The 25900-nt window shown below is 48.9% G+C and overlaps 1 protein-coding gene across 1 annotated transcript; it reads left to right on the top strand.

Annotated features, from left to right (window-relative positions):
• Positions 1-1578: 1578 nt before the first annotated feature.
• On the top strand, positions 1579-21379 carry LOC119106390 (balbiani ring protein 3). Its single transcript, XM_037230028.1, has 6 exons — positions 1579-1887; positions 8692-8801; positions 12283-12381; positions 13697-13810; positions 19788-19939; positions 21230-21379. Exons 1-6 carry the CDS (start codon positions 1671-1673, stop codon positions 21297-21299), a joined length of 762 nt encoding a protein of 253 aa, XP_037085923.1. The 5' UTR covers positions 1579-1670; the 3' UTR covers positions 21300-21379.
• Positions 21380-25900: the final 4521 nt, after the last annotated feature.

Here is a 25900-nt window from a genome sequence, read left to right as displayed (position 1 = left end):
TGCCTAGAGGACAGTTTCAAAGAGTTCTTGCAAAAAAAACGTCTAAAAACAAATGCTTTCCAACCGCAGGCAGCAGAGGACTGGATCAAAGCAAAAGGGCATGTTCCATTTCGTGACCTTATTGTGCGATTGGAAATCTGGGAATTTTGCTGCATCCACACAAGCCTTGATAACAAGTCAGTGGCATTCAGTTGCCCAATTCCCTCCACATTTCATCGATTTTGCCTGAGACCTAGTTTCATAAAGTAGAACTATAAGCACATGCCTTTGATTGGCGTTGCCTGAGCCCATATATCAAACACAATTGCTCTTACTGGCATGTCCAAGTAATCAGGGCCTTGCCAAAATCCAAATATCAGGTAAAATTAGCTCCAGTTGTCATGCCCATGCTACACAATGAAAAAGAGTTCTCGTTCGGACTTCCGCTTTATGAAGCTAGGCCCACGGTACAAGGTGTCCGCTTTCTGCTTAAAAGCATCACCAATTACAACACAATATTGCAGCAATGCGCATATCTTGCGCGTTATCAAGCCTGCGTGTAAACATACTCGGAACTTTTCCATCATTTCAAAGCTGCTGAAAAATGCAAACGGATGGCTACAGCTGATTACGAGTGTGTGGTGCGTCGGTATAGGTGGCAGTGACGGCATGGGTACCGTCACATGGTGGGTAGTGCGTCGGTATAGGTGGCAGTGACGGCATGGGTACCGTCACATGGTGGGTAGTGCGTCGGTATAGGTGGCAGTGACGGCATGGGTACCGTCACATGGTATCGAGCGGGTTGGATAAAGGAAACCTTACGCTTGAATGCCCCTATTTTGTATCAATGTGGCAGCGCAAACCGCGGCGCGGCGCCACTCCGAGTCCCAACGGGCATGGCTTAGTATCTCACTGACAACCGGAGCTTGGACTAGGATGATATGTCAACAAGCATTTGATTAGGTTACGATTGGCAGTTCCGTAAATAATGAACACCGGAAATCACCGCTTTCTGACAGGTAAAGCACCGTTTGCTGAACATTCAACGTACTGGATAGCTATCTGTGAGAGCTGCTTGCAACAGTTGTGTCTAAACATATGTGGTTTCTAGCTCAATGGCACACAGCTAATGCAGAGGCGAATGCTTGTGAGAGATGAGTTCATTACTGACACCTCCGTGGGACAAGTCTACTCGCATGCTTGCCATTGTGCCTAATCCGACGTTGCTCGAGATGGATCGATAGCAAATCTCACTGGATGTTCGTAGGATGTACTGCCGTTTGGGAGGCCCAGGGAGCGCGGGGCTACAACAATTACTTATCCATTTCACGTTAATTATAAGACCGGCACGGGGCCAGCTTTCGGTGGGGACCCGGGGAACCGGTACCAGCGCGGGGCCGACCCTCAGTGGGGGTCCGGGAACTGGGACAGGCGCGTGTTTAGCACTGGAGTGTTTTCAAGCTAGCGAGTGGTTTGCTTACGTTAGGTGTCTCTCTCGGGACGCCTGTGTTTTCTCTGCAGCCAACGCGGAACGGATTACATCGCCCAGACGGCCAGGGGAACCGTCAGGTCCGAGGAGCCGGTGGAGCCCGACACAACCAGTCCACTGTCAGCAGCGGTGGAAGGCTGAGCGGCCGAGGGACTCGAGGCACCCCCGACAGCAACTCGTCCCGATCCGGACACGCGACGCGATGGTGCCCGGTAGCATCCTGCTCATCGTATCGCTGACGGCCTCGGTCGCGGCGCTGTACGGCCCCGGCGCCCGCCCGCCCGACATGGCCGACATGGAGAGCCTGATGAACGCCATGTCGGCCATGGAGCCAGCTGAGCGCCACGACATGATGAGCGAAGCGGGCCGGCGGGCTGGAGCGGTCGCCGTCGCTGTCAACCTCACCACCGAAGAGCCGAGTAAGCGACAGCGCGAGACATGTCACGTTTTTTGCGAACGCTCAGCGACCGTTTCCGACGTTTTTTAGCCGGCATTCGCGTGCGTATTGCCCAGCTTTGTCGCCTAGGGAGAGGCGACGTTTCCAGACCTAGCGTTTCCGGCGTACTGTTTTCGGAGCTCGCGAGGCGATCGGGCTGACGAAGCTGAGGAAGATATTCTACATCCTGTGGAATGCCACACGTATATTCCCTGACCTTCATGTTACTGTTGACGTCACCGCTCAGGTGAATTTTACAGAGTTTGCGAGCATTGCAAGTAGCATACGCCCATCTGCCGCATAATACACCCATATCCGCACCCACACTCATCCATCTATGTTATATATATATATATATATATATATATATATATATATATATATGTATGTATGTATGTATGAATATATATATATATATATATATATATACATATATATGTATCTATACCTTTTTTTCCTTTCTGTGTGTGTGTGTGTGGGTGGGTGTCCAAGTTTATAGATCCAGTATCATATAAGGTTAAATCATATCAACAGATCTGAACGGTTTCACCCACACCCACACCTGCATGTGCCTTATATATTCCAGCAGGTGGGATGCCCGAAAACGTTGGCTTCAGGAACGTCGAAAGCGCATCACGGCCATTACCTCTCATGAAATTGCAAGTGTGAGTGACCCCAGCGCATGCAAGAACGTTGTGAACCTCCTGTTAATGACATCACTAGGTATATAGACACTCCAGCGCCGCATTTTGGCTGTGTCAATGAGGCATTGGCCCTGCAACAGTACGAGAAACACATTAAGATGAAGGTTAAGAAATCCGTTGGCCTGATTGTTCTCAAAAGTCACCCATATCTAGCGGCCGCGCCTGATGGTACTGTCGAGAAGTGCCCCGAGCGTTCTATCAAGTGGTTGAAGAAGCTGGCGTCGAAAAGTTCTGATGGCAAAGGCACCGATTTTTCCGGGGCGAACATTTGTGGCTGAAAATCAGCCACACATTATTCATGCAAATTTGGTGTCAGCTTGGGTCCAAAGGGTGCAAAATTTGGTGATATCTTAGTTCAAACCAGAATAAATAGCACGCGAGCACATAGCCACAGGCACAGCCTTTACCCAGGAAAAATTGAAAAAGTAAGCTTCTTTCACTCAAGAGTGCATGGTACCAGACATAAACGACCCAACTGGAAATTGGAGAAACCTTAACCTCTAAATTGGAACAGCTGGTTGTCAATGGCGTTATGAAAGTGGCATCGGATATTGCGGGGAATAACGGGCTCTCAAGCCACGGTTTGTACAACAGGGCATCTCATTATGTTCACATGACGTATATGTCAGCAAGAATGCTATTTTGACGCAATATTGATCGGGTATATGATGCCATTTCTCTGAACGGCCTCATTTTCTGTCTGGGAATGACCATCCGAAATGGGAACAAAGTTGGCATGATATTCACGCCGTTGGTGTCATACATCCGTTATTTCGCCACAACGGGCCTGTAATGCTAAAAAGACAGATGTCTTGAAAGCTCCTGTGCACTGTTATGTTGATCGGTAATGACCGCAGTCCAAATAATCCGGCAGCCGATGATGCATATTAAGTTCATTCCGCCTCTGTTGTTCGTGAAGTTGTGCACAAAGTCTCAGATTCGGCTCGACCTACGAGGCACTGACGCACGCGGACCAAAGAGGCTGAAGATAACAAATTTCCCACGTCATTGGCGTCCCACAGTTTTTGTCCGCAGCCGGTGTCATATTTCGGAGGAGGTTCACCGCGTATGTGCGAACACTGATGACATCTGTTGGATGCTTTGTGAACTACGATAACGAAGCCAAATATGAAAATAACAAACGCGCGATGTATTTGTCAATTGTTTTTTAGTAGACATCGTATTGAAAATTGCTTGTTGTACGTGTTTGTTACCTTATTTTTTAGGGCGAGGTTCAGCAACGCATTATGCGATGCAAATGAAATAATGCAGATGCAACATTGCAGATACTGTAAAAGAAATTCGAAGCCATTAAAACTATTCATTTGTCTATGCCAAGCCACAACCTGCATGTTTTTGATCTCCTAGATTACCTATAAGTGCGATATTCTGAGTTCTATGGGCTACTTGTTCTTGGTAATTATGCAGCATTTCGCGATATGCACCGGGCAGTGAATTGAAATTTCATGTGGTACAACGAGCACAGTCACCTGTATAATCGATCGGAATTGTACCTCGATCCGATGGCTGTGTCCGGACTTATACAACTTCGTATACTTTCCATTGGCTTTACGTGAACAGCGTACTAAGCTGCACCGAATGAACTTCCAGGTGGCTATTTCAGATCAAAACGTCATGCAGATGTAGAACACTTCCTTTTAAACGACTGCCACACATCTGTATGGGGTTTTCAACTCAGATAACCACTTCCGAGATTATTTCCTGCAGTCAGGAGCATCACTTCATATTTTGGGGGGCTAAACCTCCCCCAAACACGAATGCTGAATTCCCCCCCCCCTTACTGTTTTTCTGAGCCCTATCAATGCATATGGGTAAAAAGAGTAAGTGGAGCCAAAGTAGTACAGAACAGTTATCTTGACTGTCGATATGCTCCAACAAATCATTGCCAGTATGATATAATTTTGTACTAAATAGTACACTGAGTACCTGATGCTTTTGCCATGCTAATTTCTTCATATGTCAAGCCAGTGTGCAAATGCCTTTGACGAGTATTTGCAAATGATAGCGTCTAAGCTGAAATATAAAGTCATTGGTCGCAACATGCGACAGGTTTTAAAAGTACAAGATGACCTAGACAAAAGTTACCCCGTGTTTTCCCCTACAGTGGCAGTTGCATTTGTGGTATGATCATGGCTGTGGTGGTTATACACTGCCAGGGACGGCGGTAATCATCAACGATCCTTTACTAAGATTTACTAAGATATGTTTTCTGTGAAATTTACCCCATTCTGAACTTTTCACACAAAAACCAATCATATTAAGCTGAGACTGGAACCCATTCCTTGATCCTCAATCCATTCCCAAATTGATCGATAATGTAGCCTTACCATTCAGGTGCGGATCCAAAGTGGGTGGGCACGGGGCCATGGCCCCCCTTGGGTCCCGAAGGGGCCTATAGGCTCAGAAGGGGCCCATAGTCGGCAGAACAGATAAGCCATTCTTACACAAGACGCAACAAAATTGGACGCTTTTGGGCCTCCAGGCGACCAACAATAGTCGCAAGGGAAATTGAGGAACCCACGAGCAGAAATATTATTCTTCACTGATTGAGAGGGTGATGAATGTGAGGTTTAAGGCTCCTAACGCTGTCCACAGGCCCTACCCTATTTCCGGGAGCCCTATATATCCCCGTGCAGGGTCAATCCGATCGTTAAGAAGCCTTCTACGTTGCCCTTCATTTCTTTGCATTTGCTCGGAGGGCTTTGTGCTGTTGCTGACACCCTTTCCCTGATAGCGTGCCGAGGCACTCTTGTTAATTAAGGGCTCTCCACAGATCCTGTCTGTGCTGTTGCTGACACCCTTTTCCTGATAGCGTGCCGAGGCACTCTTGTTAATTAAGGGCTCTCCACAGATCCTGTCTGTGCTGTTGCTGACACCCTTTCCCTGATGGCGTGCCGGGGCACTCTTGTTAATTAAGGGCTTTCCACAGATCCTGTCTGTGCTGTTGCTGACACCCTTTCCCTGATGGCGTGCCGAGGCACTCTTGTTAATTAAGGACCCTCCACAGATCCTGTCTGTGCTGTTGCTGACACCCTTTTCCTGATAGCGTGCCGGGGCACTCTTATTAATTAAGGGCCCTCCACAGATTCTGTCTGTTCGTCCGAAGGGCTCTGTACTCTATAGCCGGGGACCCCGTATGTTAACCTGCCGGGGTATTCTCGGTTGTTCAGGGGCCCTTTACGTTGGTCTCGGTTAACCTACCGACGCACCCACGGTATACTTATAGGCTCTTTACATTGGGCCAGGTCCGTCCAGTTCTCTGTCACGTGCTTAAGGTCTCACACTATTGTCAGGGGCCAATCTGTTAACCTGCTTGAGCACACTCGGTCGTTTGGGGTCTCCAAAATTGGGTATTGGGTACTGCCTATTTGAATGGATAGCCTACGCACTTGTCGGGGCCCATCTGTCAGCCTGCTCGGGCACATTGGTTTGTTCGGGGGCCCTGCGCATTGAATTTGGGCCACCGAATGCAGGGCCCTTCGCTCATGTTGCGGACCATTTCATAGCCTGTTGTGATACACTCGATCTTTGGGGGTTCCTCCACGCTTGGGTTTTAGGTACTTGTTATTTAAATGGATGGGTAATTCATAAGAGGAGGGGTTTCCTTCACTCTTTTCGGGGGCCTTATCTGATAATCTCCTCGGCCACACTGTGACGTTCGGGTCCCTCTACATTCGGTCCTGTGTACTTCCTATTTGAATGGAGGTGCTACACTCCTGTCGGGGGCTCAATCCGTTGGCCTGCTCTGGCTCACTTGATCGTGCGGGCCCTCTACATTGTGCCGTAGGTATTTCGTATGTGAATGGGGAGCCCTATGCTGTTGTCGGGGCCCATCTGCTAACCTGCTCAGGCACACTCGATCATTCGGGGGCCCTTCACATTGTATCCCGGATGCTTCTTATTTGAATGAATGGCACCATGTCCCTGTCGCGGCATTATCTTTTACGTCGCTTGGGCCAGTGACCCATTAAGGGGGGGGGGGGGGGCACAAAACCATGCCAGCTTTTGTCTCGAGGGGACCTGGGCTTTGAAGGGGCCCATGGCCAGCCGAATGGACGCAGTTCTCTAACACAAAGCACAACAAAATTGGACGTCTTCGGGCCCCCAGACGACCAAGAACAGTCGCAAGCGAGAGTGAAGAGCCCGTGAACAAGCAAAGCTAATTCTTCGCTGATTAATCGGGTGGTGATTGGGGGGGCATTTTGACGCTCATTACGCTGTCCAGAGGCGCTACGCTGTTGCCGGGGCTTGTATGTTGACTTCCGGATAAATCCCATCGGTGAGGAATCTTCCACTTTCCCTTGATCTCTTCGATTTCTCGTAGGGTCTACGCTGCTGTCTGCTAACATGTTTGGGCACTCTTGATGTATCAGGGGCCCTGCACCGTTTCTTTCCATTCGCCCGAAAGGCTGTACATGCTTTTGCCGGAGCCCTTTATGCCAGGGTGCACTCAGTTGCTTAGGGGCCTTCATACTAGTCTCCGATTCTATCCACTTGCTCAGAAGGCCTTATGCTGTCGCTGGGGCTCATATAAGGCAAGGCGAAGGGCCATTCGATGCTCAGGGACGCTCTTCATTGGTCTGGGGCTCTTTTTCTTTGATCTCTATTGCGGGGGATTCTTCATTCTCGTCAGGTCCTCTCTGTGAGATGGAATGTTGCACATTTGAAGATACTGAAGGGAGCATCAGACATTTTGAAATAAGCTTAGTTATGACTATTGGTACACTTTTGAGTGGAAAAGCCTGCTATAGATCACGCAAGTATCAAATAACAAGGTAACCTATATGTGACCTATATGAGTAACCACAAGTAACCTACATGAAATAAAAAGGTGAACAAGGTAACCCACATGCGACCTATATGAGAATATGACCTACATTCTCAGAAGTGGAGAGGCTAGATGAAAGAGTACGACGGGTGCAGCCACCTCTTCATCGTGTTTGTAAAGCTGATGACGTATGATTTTATGTACCAACGCGCCTGCTCTCAGCTTGTTACAGATACATTACCAAGCGTCGAAGGGACTATGTGTAATGTGCACAACAGTTCGTGTGCACAAATGTGCACAACAAATGAAATCATGAGTGCCAGTAGATGTAGAACACGCTATTTCTGACCACAGAAGAACATTGTACTGTTCACGTAGACCCGTTCACGACTTCAAATCTTTCATTTGGATGGGTTATAAATCTGGGTAATAAACTTTGGATAGGTTTATAAACTTGTATACCGCATTCTGACGGTGACCTGACCTGACCCCAAATTTCGACCTAGCGTCAACTGTTTGGCTGTATTCTTCACTATTTATCGACATTTGACAATGGTGTCTTTGTTTCTCTCGTACGGAGTCTGAAATTAGGAGATCCCAGGCGAAGGTCAACTTCCCCAACCGGACGTGGCCGTTTCAGACCACCGGGCGGGCGCAGGTTTACCTGCCCGATCACTCTTGATCGCTCAGGTATATCAGTTTACGTCTTGGGTACTTTTCCTTTGTTCAAAGGGCCCTGCGCTCTGACCGTGGCGCTATATGTCAGCCTGCCGGGGCGCTCCCGATCATTTAGCGGACCACCACGTTGGTCTTGCGTTCTTCTCGCTTGCTCTGAGAACCCTATGCTTGTTGGCGGTTCCCTCTATTGGCCTGCTGTGATCCCATGATCGCCCAGGCTCCGTCCCTATTGGCCTCGGTGTGTTGGCCAGTCGGATATGCGCCATGTGTTGACCAGAACAGCAGTGGGATATGCGCCTTGTGATGGCTAGAGCAGCAGTCGGATATGCGCCTTGTGTTGGCCAGAGCAGCAGTCGGATATGCGCCTTGTGATGGCTAGAGCAGCAGTCGGATACGCGCCCCTGTTCCGCCTCTGATCCGCCTCTGATCCGCCCGTTACCACTTCTTGCCGGCTCAGGCTGCGCAATGTTCCAGTGCCTAGCCAACAATTGCTGTTCCTCCTCTAATTAAGTGAGACACTATTAACGTTCAGTTCTGCGAGTCATCACAATGATACCCACGACGCTGTTTGCAGTTATTTAAGTGCTAACGTCGTCATCGTGTGTGTGCTTTTCAGGGCAATGCTCCAAAACGGACACAAGGAGTGTTTCTGGCCTCCTGGTATCCTGTCGTTGTAGACCGAGGTTAACTGCTGTTCACCTAGAACATTCTCAAGGACTCAGTCAGGTAAGGTAAAATGTGCATACTTAATATGTGTGCTGATGTGATGGACATCACAATGTTACATCCTAGACAAACGACATAAACGTAAAATAAATCAAGACAGTTTAAACCAACTGTAGAGATGGAGCTTGAACTCTCTTCAAATTGAATGACAAAATGCTATGGTAAATGCTATGTGTTTTCTTCTTTCAGCCCAACATACTAGCAATCCAAACTTGCGCGTGAAATGGCGACCACAGATATTTGGTTCAGTTGATTCCAACAGAAGAGGTCGGGATGGAATAGACCGAGGAGTGGCTGAAGGTCTGGAATGCCGTGGGGATCTGCTGCGACACTCCAGACCGCGCAGAGGATGTCGCTTTTCTTTTGTCTTACGTCCATCCCTCCCAGGTATTAGGCTGGGCTGCAGCATTGGTTAGCACTGCATGAGCCGTGCTGGTGACAGTAACCACCAGAATGATCATGCTTATTGTAGTGGCTACCCCAGGTGATGATAACAAGCCATGTTTTAATTCCTGCACATCCCACGCATTAACTGTTTTCCCATAGATATGTGGTGGAGCACTGGACCCATAGTGCTCCCTTCCCCTGGTTATTCTTCCGCAGATGGATTAGACGATGCAGGCACTTTAAGTAACTTTACCCTCGTCCTGGTCCTGGTCCTGGTCCGTCTAACTAGGGAAATTCACGAAAAAATAAGAGATGTCAAATTTACGCTCTGACCTTTTTAACAACAAAAACATAAAACCGACTTCCTGTTGTGTTGTTATTCCTTCAGGACAGCTGAGCCATTCCTAAACTTCTCGAAGCAACGGCCACCCAGCTATGGCACGGAACAGTTCCCTTTTGCGGGCCTATCTGACATTCTGTGGCTTGTATTGAGACAATCCGAATCGTACGAAATAAATATAACATTCATGGGAAGAAACTCTGAAACGTTGGCGAGCTTTTCACTGAAACGAGCTGAAAGGCACTGAACGGTTTGCCGTGTTACAAATGCCGCCGCTCACACCTTTCCTTTGCGAAGCGGCGATGACATCGTACTCGCACTTTCCCTTTGCGAAGCGGCGAAGACATTCCATTTGCACTTTCCCTTTGCGAAGCGGCGAAGACATTCCACTTGCACTTCTCTTTGTGAAGCGGCGAAGACATTTCACTCGCACGATACCCCCACGCCGAAAGGACGATAAGGGGGATGCCAGCAATAATAGGATCCGCTGCGAGGAGGGAGGTAGCACTGGCAGATGCGCGCTGGCGGATATCGTATAAAGCTGAGACAACTGCCGCAGGTCATTGAGCCGGTAGGAGCAGAGCTGAGCACGCCTCACCATCGGCTCCAGGTGCTGGCTGCGTATTATCCACGGCACGAAGAATCTTTGGTGGCTGGAGAGGCGGGAACCCACGGTGATTCGCAGAAAGTTGTTCGTCTGTGGTAGTGGACACCGCCCAGGTGTTTGATTGGAACGCGTCGCGGTGCACCACGCTGCCGTCATTTTTGTGGTAGCGTGAAGATCGGTAGAGCTGGCGTACTGGTCCAGAAATGTTGCTGCATGTTTCATGGCACGAAAGACGACATCGCTGTCGAGTTAGTCTTTCTCCAGCGAATGATGCTGGAGGCGACAGCATGGGCAGTACAGCAAAGCACACCTGGCACCACAACAGTTTGAAGCCGCTGCTCTTCTACGAGAACTTGAGGTTCGGTCGGTGTATCAATTTCTCTTAGAAAGGAGCCCGTCATTGTTTAAGTTCCTCAGGAAAATGTGACTGAGACAACAATCAAATTCTTCTTCTAACCACGGTTCGCGAACACTAGGCTAGATTTCTTGCTCAGAATCGTGCATTCAATCGAATTCCGTTTACTGCATCTCTATACATCCAGCCGCATTCAGTCCGGATATATCCGGAGATACCGTTCTCAACATCATCTATACGTTCCTTTGCCAAGCTAAAAAAGCATTTCAAGGCTTGACACACACACACACACACATATATATATATATATATATATATATATATATATATATATATATAATGTGCAGGCGAGTTAACTTGAGCTTGTTTAGAAAACAATGCTTTGTCATATATTTCAAGGTATATCACGTTAAGAAAAGTCAGGAGTTAACGAGGCCAAAAAGTGAACACTTGGAAAATTGGAGGCTGCTTAAATATCCCGTGCATCACGCTGAATTAATCAACATGTAAGTTTTATATCTATTCGGATCATCCGGCTACATGTCATTAACGGCCAAAGATGGGCCTGCGGCATGATATTTCGAAAATACCCAAGATTTTAATCCGGAGACCGTCGCGCAGGGAGGTCTAAAATTCGCAGTCACCTTCGCGGCCCAAGGCTACCACACCATTCCAATATCAGATTTTTGAAGGCATCAGAGTGCAATGTGCTGATTGTCTTGTCGTGGAGTGCCCCAACTGTCGCGTGTAATGTCAGTGCAGTGTCATACTGTTTTTGTATACTTATACTTACTACAGCTGTCATATTTGAAAAGCTAACTTTCGCCTGATTTGCCGTTTCTCATAACACACTGGTAAGGGGGATGATGCGACTCCCTGATGTTTTCAAATTAATAAAGATAGGGCTCAGAGGAAAACATTTGTGTATTTGTATAAATGCGATTGCACGATTGGTAGTACTTTTTGTGCTGTTAGGATAATGACTGACCCTTTTATGCGTGGTCAAACGTCAAATTTTCCAGAACAGCGCACTTTTTCAGCGTTACAACATAATACATACGGGCCACAGCTTATGACGGCACGAAACCTACGCAGGCGTGTCTCTTGTTCAACTCTAAGCATAAAAAGTACATTTTTACGTGTTTTGAGCACATGTGTTTGATATATGGCCCTGTCAATGTAACAATGTCAGTCCGCCGCACGAGTTCCACGGCATCGTCTGTTGCCGCCCGCCGGCCGCGACAAGCCGTAGATCGTCGCGTAGTGCTCCCGAAAGACCGCCGCTGCTCCGAAATCAGAGAAGCTAGGAACATGTTTCTGGTATCAAAACGGGGTGCCGGTAGTGTAGTGGTTATTGCGTCCGCGTTAACCACTGCGCATCTGGAAAACCAGAAGTACGGGGTTCGATTCCCCGCGGTACCCGCCCTTCCTGCCAAAGTGAGAGGCAGTCGATGCCATAAAGCCGCAGTAGCTGAGTGCGTCGTAAAGCCCCACTGACACCTGGTGTCAAAACACGCGCGGTCAAATGCCCATGAGCTTCTGAAAATTTGACCGTGATTGCACAACATGCCGGAGATATTAAAAAAGCGCGGGGGAGCATTGAACGCCCATCAGGGCGAGGATTTATTTAATTTCACCTAGTTTGTTGCTCTGCGGAATTAGCAATCGCACAGCAAATCTCGTCATCCACTCAGAATTGGATCGCATGAAAGAGGTGGTGCTGCACCGAGCGATGGTGATGCACCAGGTGGTGATGCTTCGAGTGTCCCTGATGCCACGGCGGCGGTTTCAGATTTCGCCGTGGGTGGTGGTGGTGAAGAGATGCAGCGGATGGTGTGGCCATCCCACACATTCTTGCATGCCGAGGACTGTAAGAGAGAAGCCAATAACGGTAAGAAATTTCTGCACTCAGCGGAGAGGGGCGCAGCAAGAGGGGAGGGGAGGGGCGCCCCATAAAAGCTTGCCTTTTTCTTCCTCAGCGCCATGGACGGTTCCTTCGCTTCTCTCATAATGAGGGCACACTGAACTCCGGGACTCACCCCCCCCCCCGCCCCCCCCCCACACACACACTTAAGAAAGTCCTAGCTGCAGCCCTGTCAACGAATTACCATTTCAAAATGGATTGCGCTGGGGTGTGAAGATATGTGCCTTGATGACCCTTTGTCTTAATTTGCTGCGGTGGAGCGTGAAGTGGCTTGTAGAGGTTGTTCGAGTTTTCTTATGAGATCTGAGTTATTTCATGAATGGAAGAAGCTAGAACATCGTGCGGGTTTTTGAAAGAGACTGTTTTCACAGCAATGTGTTCATGGGGGACATGTTTCCAAGAAGAACAGCCGTCTGAATAAGATATTGACTTTGGTGTCATGATCTTCAAATGCGCTTCGATCACTTCACCGCGTGAAATGGACATGAAAGGTGGTGGGCAGTATCCATGATGACATACCTATTGCCTTCCAGAGCTCCTGAAAGTCGTAGGAGCACCGAAGCGGATAAGCCAAAAAATTATCAATTAGAGGCCACCAAAGTGGCTTTGCTGGCGCGATGACCTAGCTGCAGCTCACCCAATCGTACAAATTTTATTTCGCATCACATTGAAAACGCGTATACTACACAAGAACCGCGCACGTACGGTGTCTTTTCACTCGGCTGGCCGTTAGGCGTCCCCTGTGTTTGACAACTTTTTGCTCGTTTTGGTGCAGTTGGTGGGAAAAAGGATTGGATGAATTGCACGGGTCTTTACTTATGGCATGTGTGCAATGGAAATAAAGAAAGCTGGTTATGTTTAATATATTCACTGACAGGGTGCTGTCGCTTTTTCACAACGTGACCATCCAGATTATGATATGTTCCTTGGCCAAGGACTCTTTCATTGGCAAGTACATTTGCACTACATCATATTGGCTCATCATGAGAGAAACCATGGCCGTACAATGATAAGATTGGTTTTGAAAACTTTCTTGTAGCTGAATTCTTGAAAGCTTTTCTGTACGTTTCAATAGGAACTGCTCGTAATTTTGTGGGTCTGGTCAGCGCGCTCAAACGTCCTCGGGATGTTTTAGGTAAACAATCAGATTAAAAAGTCCCACAAGTTGTGAAATGAAGCAGTGATTCCAGAAACAGCTGACTCAAAGCGATACTGCCCATCCTGTGCGTTATACAAAGCCCGTCCAAAAACCGCAGCAACCGCGACTCTACCACGCCAACAGGTCGTCAGCTTCTCTTCGCGCATCATGGGGTGCTCCACGCTGTACGTGCAGGAGGACGTGGACTGCCGCTGTGGCTGTTTGGTTCAAGAGACTGACTGCAACCCTCTCATACAGGTGAGCGAGGCGAAGTAGTCTGCCATGCCTCCACTCCCCGGCCAATGCCTGCAACGTGTGTAGAGATGCAGTGTCATGATTCATTTACGTGGTGGTCCTTCCCAAGTAGGAGCGACGCAGCCGTGTGTGTGTGTGGGGGGGGGGGGGGGGGCAGAGCGGGCAGTTGTGCTCTCAAGCAGCGGGGAAAGGGTGTGTTTTTGCCGCCACGAAATTTTGTGAGGCCCCTTTTGCCCAAGCAAAGACTTACGTGAATTACCGAGCTTCCGATCGAGGTGGTACTTTAGCTGAGCTAGAGGGTATTAATCAAGCTCAAAAGGCCCTTTTCTGTATCAAGACGCCTGTTTTATGAATCTTGAGGCGGCCCTTTTTTAGTAAGGAAGCTCATGATCCAGATCAGAAGGCTCTGTTTTGTGTTCGGGGGTCTATTTACTGGTCTAGAGGCAACCGTTATGAACTAGGAGGACCCACGATCAACTAGGAAGTCCGTTTGTAACTAAAAGCCATCCACTTTGAGCTAGAAGACCCCGTAATAAGCTAGGAGAACCCCGTCATGAACTAGGACGCTCCATTTTGAGGCACGAGACCCAATTATAAACTAGGAGGCCCCCCGTTTTGAGCTAAAATCTGGGCTGGAAAAATTTGCGTTTTTCGTATGGTGTCCTGTTTCGTAATTGAGCTGGACTCATAATCTGAACAATCGATACAGCGAGAACATAACAACTGTAACTCACTTTGGTTGTCTTATGATTTTCACGACAAAGAACCAGTGACGTCACGATCATGCTAAGTTGCGGAAAAAACGTCAGGGCTTACATAGATCTGATGTTTACATAAGTCTTGCAAATTGTTACATCAACTGTTGCGCATGAAAACTGTTTTGCCGTGTTTGCCCTCCCATCTGCACCTCCTGCGGTTTGCTTCTGCAGTAGAACAGCGCGGCCCACATATCCACCTCAAGCTCAACCAGAACAACATAAATGCATCTCTTTACGAATCGAATTAGAATATTTCATCCTTTCTGTCGTCACTATGCATCTTATGCCACCAACGTAGAGCGACTAATCACATTTCATTTCAGCTGCTCGTCTAGAACAGCTTCCCGACGTAGTTTCTAGGTGTGCTTCCACATTCGAAGATACTAGAGCAAGCATGAGATATTACGAAAAGGCTCAGTTATGACTATTGACACACTTTTGAGTGGGAAAGGCTGCTCTGCATAACAGTTTGCTGTCTGTTGAGTAAATATGCTCCTCAACACGTCATGGTTTGATAATATCATCATGCCTTACATAACATTGAGTGCCAATTGACGGCTGTTATATCTGGAAATCGCGCCCACGAACGCCAGACATAAACGACCCCACAATCATATTTTTCTTGACCTTGATCACCGCATGGCTAAAAATTAGCAGGATTTGAATGCCATTATTATGGCGTCATGGATACCTGGGTGGCCTTGAAACGGTCTCTCCGAAAAAGTCTGCAATCTTCGCGGGCGAGTAGTTCAGGAACTAGAGAGGATTTGATCTTAAGAAGGACCGGGCTGTGATCGGTACAGAATTATCTTCAAGATGGCCATTTCAGTTCAAACCTAATACATATTTGACACAATGCCTTGAGGCTAATGGGGCCAATGCCGTTCGACGTTCAGATGACCGTAGCCTTCCGGTGTGCCACGCGAGTGATTGACGGCAGCGACAGTCTTTGTAGTTCACTTTCGATGGATATCAGTGTAAAATGCGGAATCCATAGTGTGATGTCTCCGTCCAGCGGTTCGGCTCAGCTCGGTCAGAGAGACGTGTAGCGACGCGGCGGTCTGTATTGGACCAAGTCCCGTGGCGTCCTGCCCCTGCTATCCCAGGCAGGCACGACATAACATTTAGTTCGGGTGAACTACCGGTCATAAGTCAGCTCGCATACACGCACCTATCAAGCGTCCCGTACAGTCCGCCACGGGACGGCGGTCAGCGCCCGCGGCGGACTGTACGCATTCCACCAGCCGCATTCCACCGTGCGGCCGAGGCCGCGCCGCGACACGGCAGGGACAGCATGCTGTGCCGCCGGGCCAGCTGGGCGTGCTCACAACACATAGTAAGCACACATGTATGGAAGCTGCAATCTTCTGGGCCATTGGTATCCACGGCGCTATCTTCGAGGAGGAGGGAGTGGAAAAGCTCGTTTACACATAGCACAGAGGCTTTTTAGAAAAGGTTTTGCGCACTTTAGCATCTATGCTTATTAGGGTGTCATCGAGGGGGTGAACCTCTTGGAATCGGCTGAGACGAAGTTTTTCCATGGCACACGGATTAATGACAAACTTTCGGGTCTGTCGCACCGCACCAATGTTAATATTCGTGGGTCGAGAGTAGTTTTTCTTTGACAGGCCACGAAAACCGTATTCGATACTATCGCCACCTATTTTACGCACTGGAATCATCATTCAACACGCTTCAAAGCTGCCACTTTCTACACTATCGGTACTTGGTGGATTAAGTATGAAATAGGCGTCATGAAGAGCACCAGCAAAGTATTGCCAAACAGCATCTAAGCTGACTTTTAAGTAAGAAACATTAATGTTTGGTAAAACCCAATGCTGTGCAGTTATGATAATGCTCTAGCAGACCAGGTTGGGTTCAAGTTTGTTATTACTAACGCATCATTATGATGTTGATTTGCAATTTATGTGCTTTTCTGCGTGGAACATATGGGTTTATTAGTTTAATTTTGCCGGTACTGAAACATTTCTTTCGAACAATTACTTGCATAAGCATGTCGAAGGCTACACGGTCGCTCAGAAAACATTTTGTGATAGGCCACCCGGCTCCACTATCCCACCACCAACTACCGACTACGGGAAAGCCTTGAGCTACATCAGGTGGCTGAGCGAATCGAAGAGGAATCAGGGAACTGTGGACCAACGAAGCGATCCCTGTCCATGATCTAAACTGGGTGAAAAAGTTGATCGATGGGGATTGATATCATCCCAACAGAACTATCAGTAAGAAATCAAAGAAATAGTGACACAGCGACGCGGCCACCACTAAATTCAGCAAGCTTCTCGATGTCGCGAAATGCAAGTGCAAGCTTCAGTGCAGCTTTCCATGCCCAGTTGCCTGCACAATGTATCAGGAGGAGGTTGCCATGAAGGGCCACTGGAGGCACCGGAAGCTTACCCTGGGGTCATATGGCCGGGATACGCTTGCGACGAGGGAGGCTCGCGAGGTGCTGAGGATGGCCAGACAACTTCCGGGGCGTCGTGGCTCGGCCGCCAGTGAGGCGGTGTCTGCTGCTGGACCTGAGTCGCCTTCCCCGCCGGCTGCTGAGCCCTCGCCGCCTGCTGAGCCAGCGCTGGCTGCTAGTGCTGACCCCGAGCCTGCTCCGGGACCAAGTGGTCTTAGCACTGACGAATCAGCCAAGAGCACGGATTCTTACACGGTTCCGTACATGGTAGAAAGTGGCGACGACACCGATTGTTCGCTCCGGTTGAGACCGCTGCCACTGTAGATTGTGGCGTTAACGATCTGACTAACACCACTCTGGCGGCTGACAGCTACGATGGCTTGAACCGGGCCGCTGTTGCTATAATCAACGCCTTTCAACAAGACAGCAGAGACGGACTGGCTACTTGAAATCAAGTATCGTAGATCCTAAGAAGATCTGCTGCGCAAGAGACAGAGCGAGAAAGGAGACGGCTCGTTAAAATTTTGAAGCAATCCATGGGTCAGGTTTGACCATCTTCTACTCAGACGGCTGAGAAGGCAGGAACTATATGAGCCGCACGGAGCCAGACAAATGCCGTCGAAAAACACGTGGTTGTCATCACTGAGCCAGGCAACCGCCCTGCCTTTGTTCGACGAGCTACACTCCATGAGCCCTCAGTGCGATGGTTGCATCAATGTGCTAGGCTGCGATGGCACGGCCGTCAACACCGAAACGATAGGTGATGTGTTCCGACTGTTTGAGCTGGCCACCTAGTCACCCGCACGCTGGTTCACCTGCACGGCAACAAGCTGAATCTCCTCCGTCTGCCTTGATGGCACGACCACGGGATCGAAATTTGTCTGGACCCATCGGCAAGACCTGTGCTGGAGAGGTCTAGGAGAGGGACGTTGTGGCATTCAAGCCTAGGTCCGAGCCCGTGCCAAACCTGCCGGCCGAACTGATTCAGCAGCTGAGCACCAACCAGCAGCTACTGTAACTTCTGGCCTCCGGCGTTCAAAACAGCTCTGTCTGAAATGTGGCGGCCCAGCGACGAATCGGACCATCGAACCATGTCAGGTGAATATGAAAACGCATTATCCTTGAATTTATACCAATGAGGGTTTAATGTTCATCAAGTATTAATTGATATTTCGTGTGCTCACTGTTGAGTATTTACTTATTATCATACCTTGTGCCGTGTTAGGTCGCATCATTTGCTGGTTGGTTCATGCTTACTTGCATATTTGTTGATATGTATTCCGTCACATTTAAGGACGCTGGACATCGGCATAACTGCATACCCTAAAGAGGCAGAATCATTTTTGCATGATCTAATGCTCAGTTCGTAGCAAATTGTTCCAATATATTCGCTTTTGTTTTCAGATGGTTGACACTGGCCGCTTGCCTGCTCCTAATTCACATCTCTACCGAGACCTCCAGCAGCCTCTATCCATCAGCCTCAGACCTCTATCGAGACCTCTCAAGGACCCCGTCCAGTGCGTGGTCGGCCACGATGTGGCGGTATGATCCGCCATCCGGCAAAACAGCGGCTGCGCCTTTGGCTTGCACAGCTTGTTCCGGAGCATCGCGGTGCTCCGCGACCTGCTGCAGCACACATAGTCCTCCAGCGTAGCGGGTACTGGGTCCGTCCGGAACAGCTGCTGCTGGACATGGTGTGGGAGGAGAACCGCATGGTCCGCGATTAGGCGGTTCCGATCGTAGCGCCGCTCGTGAGCAGCAAACCGAGGGTCTTCTTCAGGCCAGGGTCTTCGCCATCTCAGCGGTAAACCTCGAGGCCGTGAGGTACACCGAACTGATTCCCTGGCACGGACCAGTCACACAGCCTCTACTGCGAGACCTCACCGACTGCATGCTGCGGAACAAAGTGCAGGCACCGCTGACCATCTTGCCTATCTGGTTCACACTAGGAGTGCGACGCAGCGCCGCACTGCCGAGGACGTCTGCGGCTGGAGCTGGAGCTTCGGCAATATGTGGAGCCCAGCTGCGACGGTATTTCTGCTACTGTGCGATCTCTGTCAAGACGTGTTTTGGGTTTCCAGTCTGTGAGTAGTTGCTGATTGGGCCGGTGCATCGAATACACAGGCTCGGCAAGGAGCAAGATGTGCTTGGAGTCACCCTACCGCGCGCCCACTTCTACGTTCGTGGTACAGGCTGCAGAGCTTGCTGTATGTATTAAGTTGTACACCAGACAATATATTCTGAGTCATATGCTATGCATAGCTTTATTTGCATCACGTTAGTTGTCTTCGGGAAGTGAAAGTCTAAAGCAATACTAACCAGCATACTCGTACAACGAGTTCATACTCCACAGCACATAAAGTTTCCGCCAAATGGCAATCAACCGGGCAATGTCTGATCCACATATTAGACCTAGACCGGGACATTCTCATACAACGGCTTAAATAGCGCCCGGTAGCAACATTTCTATACGCAAAGGCAAAGCTATTTTGTGTCGCTTGCCGTCCACGGCTTAGTGTTACCTGCGGCGGCGGACGCCGCCCAGCATGGGGTGACTGCAACGCGGGGCGCTGGTCTATGGCGATATTTCGATCGACTCGCGCCTCACGAATTTAAGTTTTTGGGAAGAACTTTTGCTATGCTATGTACTTTTGGACTCTTGCGCCAAATAACTTCTTTGTCTCACTTGGTTTTGTTACTGATGACACACCCTAGTGCTCATCCGCTCTTGCCCAATGGCACGACGCTGCTGGCCGTGCAGCATGCTCCGTGACTGATGACACGTCGTGCTTCGCAGCGATACGACAGGCGTTCGTGTCGGTGCCGATGCAGGGGACCGCCGCTCGAATGCGCCCATAATCAGCTCTGGGACCCAAGGACGTGCCGCTGCGCCTGCCTCCGCATCCTCCACTGCAGCACCGGCTACGGGTGGAGCGAGCAGCACTGCCGGTCAGCTTGGGAGTGTGGGCTAGCCAGCGGTGGCGCGTCTTGGACATGCTGATGATGTCAATCACATGAGCGGAGCGATCTTTCTGACCGATAGAAGCAGGCAAACCGACACACACAAACTGCAAAAAGTAGTTTTCCTTGCGGCATAAACCTGTGCCCTTGCGGGCACCAATCCAATCTGATGTCATCAGGCTCGGACATTACGTGCGAGAATGCTTGGCCGCCCATATGGGGTGACTGAGGCCATCAATATCGTCCAGCGTCTGTTGGAAGCCTTCGGCATCTGCTGGTGCCGCTCAGAATTCCCCTCGGTTACCGGAGACCACATCCAGTGCAATTTTGTTCCAGCTTCAACGACCCGAGACCACTCTTAACTCATATGTCACGACTGAAGCACGCCCACTAAAGCATTTCATATCACGTATGTGACATCCATCAATGCCCATACCAGTGCGACTAATTTCGATCCATCCATCCATCCATGACCTACGACCCAGCCACTCAACCCAAGGAAGGTACGGATTATATCTGAGCTTCAGCCTGCTCTAGCCAAAAGCCCGCCACTTAGACTAGATCTTACGTGTCGTTCATAAACTACCCGACGATTGTCATGCATTAAGACAAATTAAAATTTGTCTAAATGGTGAAGCATTGTTCTCAGTTCAGATGTAGAAATATGTGGCGAATGGCCATATCCTTTTTACAATCAGCTTTCATGCCTGTTTGACAGTAACCATATACCTTATATATATATATATATATATATATATATATATATATATATATGCACATAACATACATATAAAACGGTGAATGGGAAACATTTTATTAAAATGTGTCTGACCCATTCGCTTTTGCGGACGTTTCTGACTCTGGGTTTTCGCTCTAATAAATCTGGGCCATATTATATCAAAACAGTTGTCAGATTATTCCATTGCCATGTGGTTTCGGCCAATAACGTTTTGCGAAGGAGAGTGCATTGGTGGTTTAATACCTTATTGTTAGCAAGACTAGTTTTGATATATTACCATAGTTCAAAAGCGCATAGAGGCGTGATCGTGCGAGTTATGTTGCCTGCTGAATATACGACTCATGTAAACATAATTCACACGAGTTTCAATAACACAGTTCGCTGAATGTAGAGGTGCGGGTCTGCACGAATTGACTGCAACGAGGCGATCGTGTTTCACCTGAGCAGGAATATTTCGTGCGCATCGAACTACTCAAAACTGCACCGCGATGCGGTAGACCATGCCTAGTCATGGCCTGACTGGTGCTGCTCTTTTACAGGTGTATGATGCTGATGTCTGCTGATGACACCGCGGAAGACGCCACAGTCAACGAGATCGCGACAACCTAATTTCTTCGCGGCGGTGCTCGTTTATACGTGTATAACGTTCATATGTGTACAGTAACAAGTAGCGCGTGTGGCTGCTTGCATCACGTCATTGAACTATTCCGCTACTGGAAATCGCTTGGCTGCGGAAAGACTCAGAGATGCTACAGGATAAAGAGATATCAGCGTCGTTGGAAGGTTTGTTAACAACTGTATAGTTCGCCGGGTGGCTGAAAACGTCGGGTCACTTTAAGACAGACCGCCTCCGCGACGGGCAGGCAGCCAGGGTGGTCAAGATACCCATGAGCGTTGAGGGACTCTTTTAGGGGATTACTTGGGTTACTGCGATCTAGGGGCGTGTAGGGAGTTCACTGTGGTACAGGCGAATATACCCCCTACAACCCGTAAATATATTCAAATTTTTCCGAACCGCAAGTCTGTCAGTAATCGGCCAGAAAACGGCTATTGCCATCTTTTCCCAAGCCGATCCCTAATGCAAGACGCTGTGCTGTGCTGTATCGCCCCCATGCTGTGCCGCGGATGATAGCTACCCGCAACGTTTAGCTCTTTTCATTGTAAGCAATATTCACTCACTGTGCCCTTCATAGCCCGCGTGGTAAAGAGGTGTTTGTGATCTTTTTTGGCTGAATTAAAGCACCGCGGCATGCTTCCAAAGAGGTAAAACAATTGATAATAGCTTGCTCTAAGCGTGAGAATCATAATTAGGGAAGTGCGGGCGGGCAGAGCTGATCACCCTTTAAATGCTATTTCCTGTAGGTAACTACATGTTTCTCTTCCAGGTGTATTCTCATGAGAAAAGCACGTTAGTGACCAAGCACACACGAAAACACCGCTGGGCCACTACATCATCTTCTTTTTTCTTTCTTTCTTTCTGCCTCTACATTACTAAAGGAGCAGTGTGTGTGTGTGTGTGTGTGTGTGTGTGTGTCCGTTGTCTCATCTGGAGGCCGAACGGTAAGGAATTTTTCCATCAAATTTGCACACGACCGAGATCCACTGACTGTGCTTTTTTGCGTCGCATCAAAATTCTGTATTTTGCAAAAATGAGTGCGCGCCGAGCAAAAAAAAGAACAACAAAAAAATCCCGTAGGGTTACACGGGAGACTCCAATGTCCAAGACGACTGGCCGACGGCCCGACACGCTCCGCTTCCCGGAGCCGCATCTCGACAACCTAGGGTCGCAGCGACATGAAACTTACACAGTGCGATAGCGTGTGGAATAGGTCATCGCACATGAGTAAGTTTTTGCGGCACGTGACACGCGGCACATGGCGCGTGACAGTATAAAGTCGTCCGTTTTTGACGGGCTTTCACGTTTACCGTTATATCTTGGCTCACAAAGCACGTAGAGGTCTTACTTGTTTTCCAACATTCACAGCTGAAGCGACTTTATTTTCAGTGGGCATCGCGTGTTTCTGCAACGCACCGCTGCGCTGCAAATTGCGGGCCAAATTGAAGGATGCCAAGTTTTAAAAATCGGCCCCGAATACAAGCCACTACCGTCCAAATTATGCGTGATTTAACGTTGAAAACTACCTCATCGTGTTTGCCGATTTATTCTCTCTCTTATGCATTCTTTTTTTGATCACATTTTTAAGAAATGGCGCACGCAAGCGAGTCTAGAGTAAGGGGTTGCATGACGGCTTTTTCGCCGCGACGACTGCAGGCTGCTGTTCCGGCTCCAGGCGTACATGTTGGGCGATAAAGGTCGAAATGACCATTTGCGAGCCTGGCTTTCGACTTTATTTATTTCGCCAGCCTTTCAATAAAACCACGAGCATTCCGGGGGCACGTAGATCTGGCAGACCACACCGGCAACCAGGGCACCTAAGGCCGTAATGATGGATGGCTTTTACTTAGCATGAAGGATTTTGCTCTTTACCACAGTTCTCCACGTTTTGTGCCACATCTCTGCACTCAGGCACGGGGCGCACTCGGGAGTAGCATGCATTGATGGGGAATCGAACGGGTAATCGCGTGGCATAAACGGTAGCGTCACGTGTGCGCGAGCCAGGAAAACTGTTTTGGCCGCTACCGACCGTTTTTCGCTGTTCGATACAATATAATTCTGTTTAATACATCGACAGTGCGTGCTGCCATCATTCAAAAGGCTGACGGTTGGTAAAGGGGAAAAATCCACGGTCATTTCCTGCGATCAATCCCCGGTTCATGGAATGGGTTCGGCTGTGTTGCAGAGAGCGCAGGTGAAATGCGCTCTCTCCTGCCTGCGGCTACCAGAGACCGCCGGTACCGCGCGCGGCCTGCGGCCGAGTCTTTTTCACACTTCGCGCGATATCTCGGCAACCAGGGTACATAGAACAATGATTCAAACTGCAAAAGACACACAATTAAAATGTCTAAATTTTACATCGGCGCAGCAAGACAAGCATGCAAGTGCTTGCTAATCCCTAAATGTGTTCTTTTTCTTCTAACGTACCGAACTAAAGGTTCCGTTTCCACTTTTTATCTGTGTTCATTTCACTGACATCATGCTGTTCAAGTGCAACACAGCAGGAAAATCTGCGCACAGTTTGCACTGCACACAGTTTACGTTTGCATGATGGTGTGCAATGAAGGTGACCAGTCAAGGACAAAGAAAAAGGAAGTGACCAGAGAGGGTGTGTGCATAGTACACCCTGGGAACTGCTCTTTATGGCTTATCCTTATAGTTGATCCGTACGAGCTCCCAAAAACCAGGCGTACATAAAACGTTAAAAGGTTTTTTTAAGGACTTAATAGTCGTATCTGGCATGGCTAACGCGAGTGCATTTATATTGCTGTTTGAGACTGCAGCATTTTTCTCCTTCCCCGATCGCCCAGTTCCACGCTTCGCCCTGTATCGTCGCCATGTTTCGCTGAAGCGCGGTCTCACTGCGGCCCTTCATCGCCAGCTCTTGGCTGCCCCGGCCGCCAAAACCGCCCGCACTGTAAGCAGGTTTACCCCACGCTGGCTGGAAAATCCAGCTGCGTCAGGCTCTGGTAGGAGTAAAGCCCAGACGTTGTTTTGATGTCGAGCAAGGGGTGCAGTTACTCTTCCACCAGGAGTCAAGTACCATTCGACCGGAGATAATCCATCTACGTTACTCCCATTATGGAGGATAGAGGATACACCCGTTCCACACGCATTGCATATATACTGTTTTTCCATTCGACGATCAATTATACCGCATTGCTTTCGTCCAGTTCCATCAGCTCGGCGATATAAAAGAAATCATGTCACATGCTAACAGTCAGACATCAGCGCCTGGAACATCTCCATCTCGGATGGTTTCGCTTCAAAACCTTTCGCTATGAGCATCATGATGCGCAGGTGTGACATTACTCTTTGCGCTAGAGGTATAACGCACAAGTTTCTACACAGCAGACATAACGCAGAAAATCCCTCGCGACACTGCATCTTGCAGGAAATGCAATCCATTTTTCTCCATAATTTTGGCACTCGGGAAAGAAATATTGTTATAGCTAAAGATTTAGTGCAGGCCTGTACCAACATCGATAAACGTACCAAAATTTAAACGTGTATGCGAAAATACGAACGCGAAACATCTGTGCACGTGCTGTGCTTGAAATTAGTTGTTATTCAAATTACGTATAAAATGTAGTACAATTAATATCTAGATAAAATAAAAAATAACCGTCCAAATTTTCAAAATGCCTACTGCTGAGCGTTCCGTGTGCAGTTTGAAATGCATATCTCTAAATGTTAACACAATCGTGCCACATACAATAACAAGTTGTATGGCGTAGGTGGTGTATGACGGTATCACCTTAGTCGCTGAATTGAGAGGGATCATCCTCGCCAGGGGCAGACACACACACACACACTCTATGGGCTACAGCGCTCTGTGTGACTCGGAGACCACTCGACCTGCCCTTCAGGCTCGAAACACTCGAAAGGCCAAGCGGGAATTTTGGGTCCCTGAAGCATTCTTTCATATAAATTGGGTCTCTGGCCCACCTGTCGTCGAACGTTCCCGGAGCTGGTTAGGTAACCCCGACACTTAACAGAGGGGAGTGCTGAGCAGCTACCTCTGTAACGACCAGGAGCAGTAACAGCGCCCAATTTCCAGCGCTATCGTGTGCACACGCTCGCAATCTTCTGCTTTGATTACAGGCATTGTCCTCGGGCCGCTGGATCACGGCCATCTCATTCCGTGCACGCTGCCGGGCCACCGTATCACGAGCAGCACGCCACGTGCAGGCCGACGCTGCCGGGCCACCGTATCACGAGCAGCACGCCACGTACAGGCCGACGCTGCCGTTAGCGCTCCCAGGGGAGGACTTTAACTAAAAGGGACATGTCAGCCGATGGTGGACTTCATTGCGGCCGAATAGTGCTTTAACAGTGATATCGCGTGCGCAAGTTGCACATTCAGAGCAAAGGTAAACGATTTTGAAATCGGACACCGCATTTGTGGAAATCATCGGTGTAATAGCCGGCTTGCCGACATTGGGTGACAGCCTGGCGGGATCGATCGAGAGAAAACAAGCAACAAAATCTGACGTGTGTGTTAGACTGGCGCCTGATAGCTCTAAACCTCGTGCTATAGAGTGCACCACGTCGCATCCTTAGGTTTTTATTATGAGCCTTTTTCCTAGGCCAC

The sequence above is a fragment of the Pollicipes pollicipes genome, unplaced genomic scaffold, assembly GCF_011947565.3.
Source record: "Pollicipes pollicipes isolate AB1234 unplaced genomic scaffold, Ppol_2.1 Scaffold_6138;HRSCAF=7277_pilon_pilon_pilon, whole genome shotgun sequence".
Taxonomy (NCBI): Eukaryota; Metazoa; Arthropoda; class Thecostraca; order Pollicipedomorpha; family Pollicipedidae; genus Pollicipes; species Pollicipes pollicipes.
This window is presented reverse-complemented; position numbering and strand designations above follow the sequence as displayed.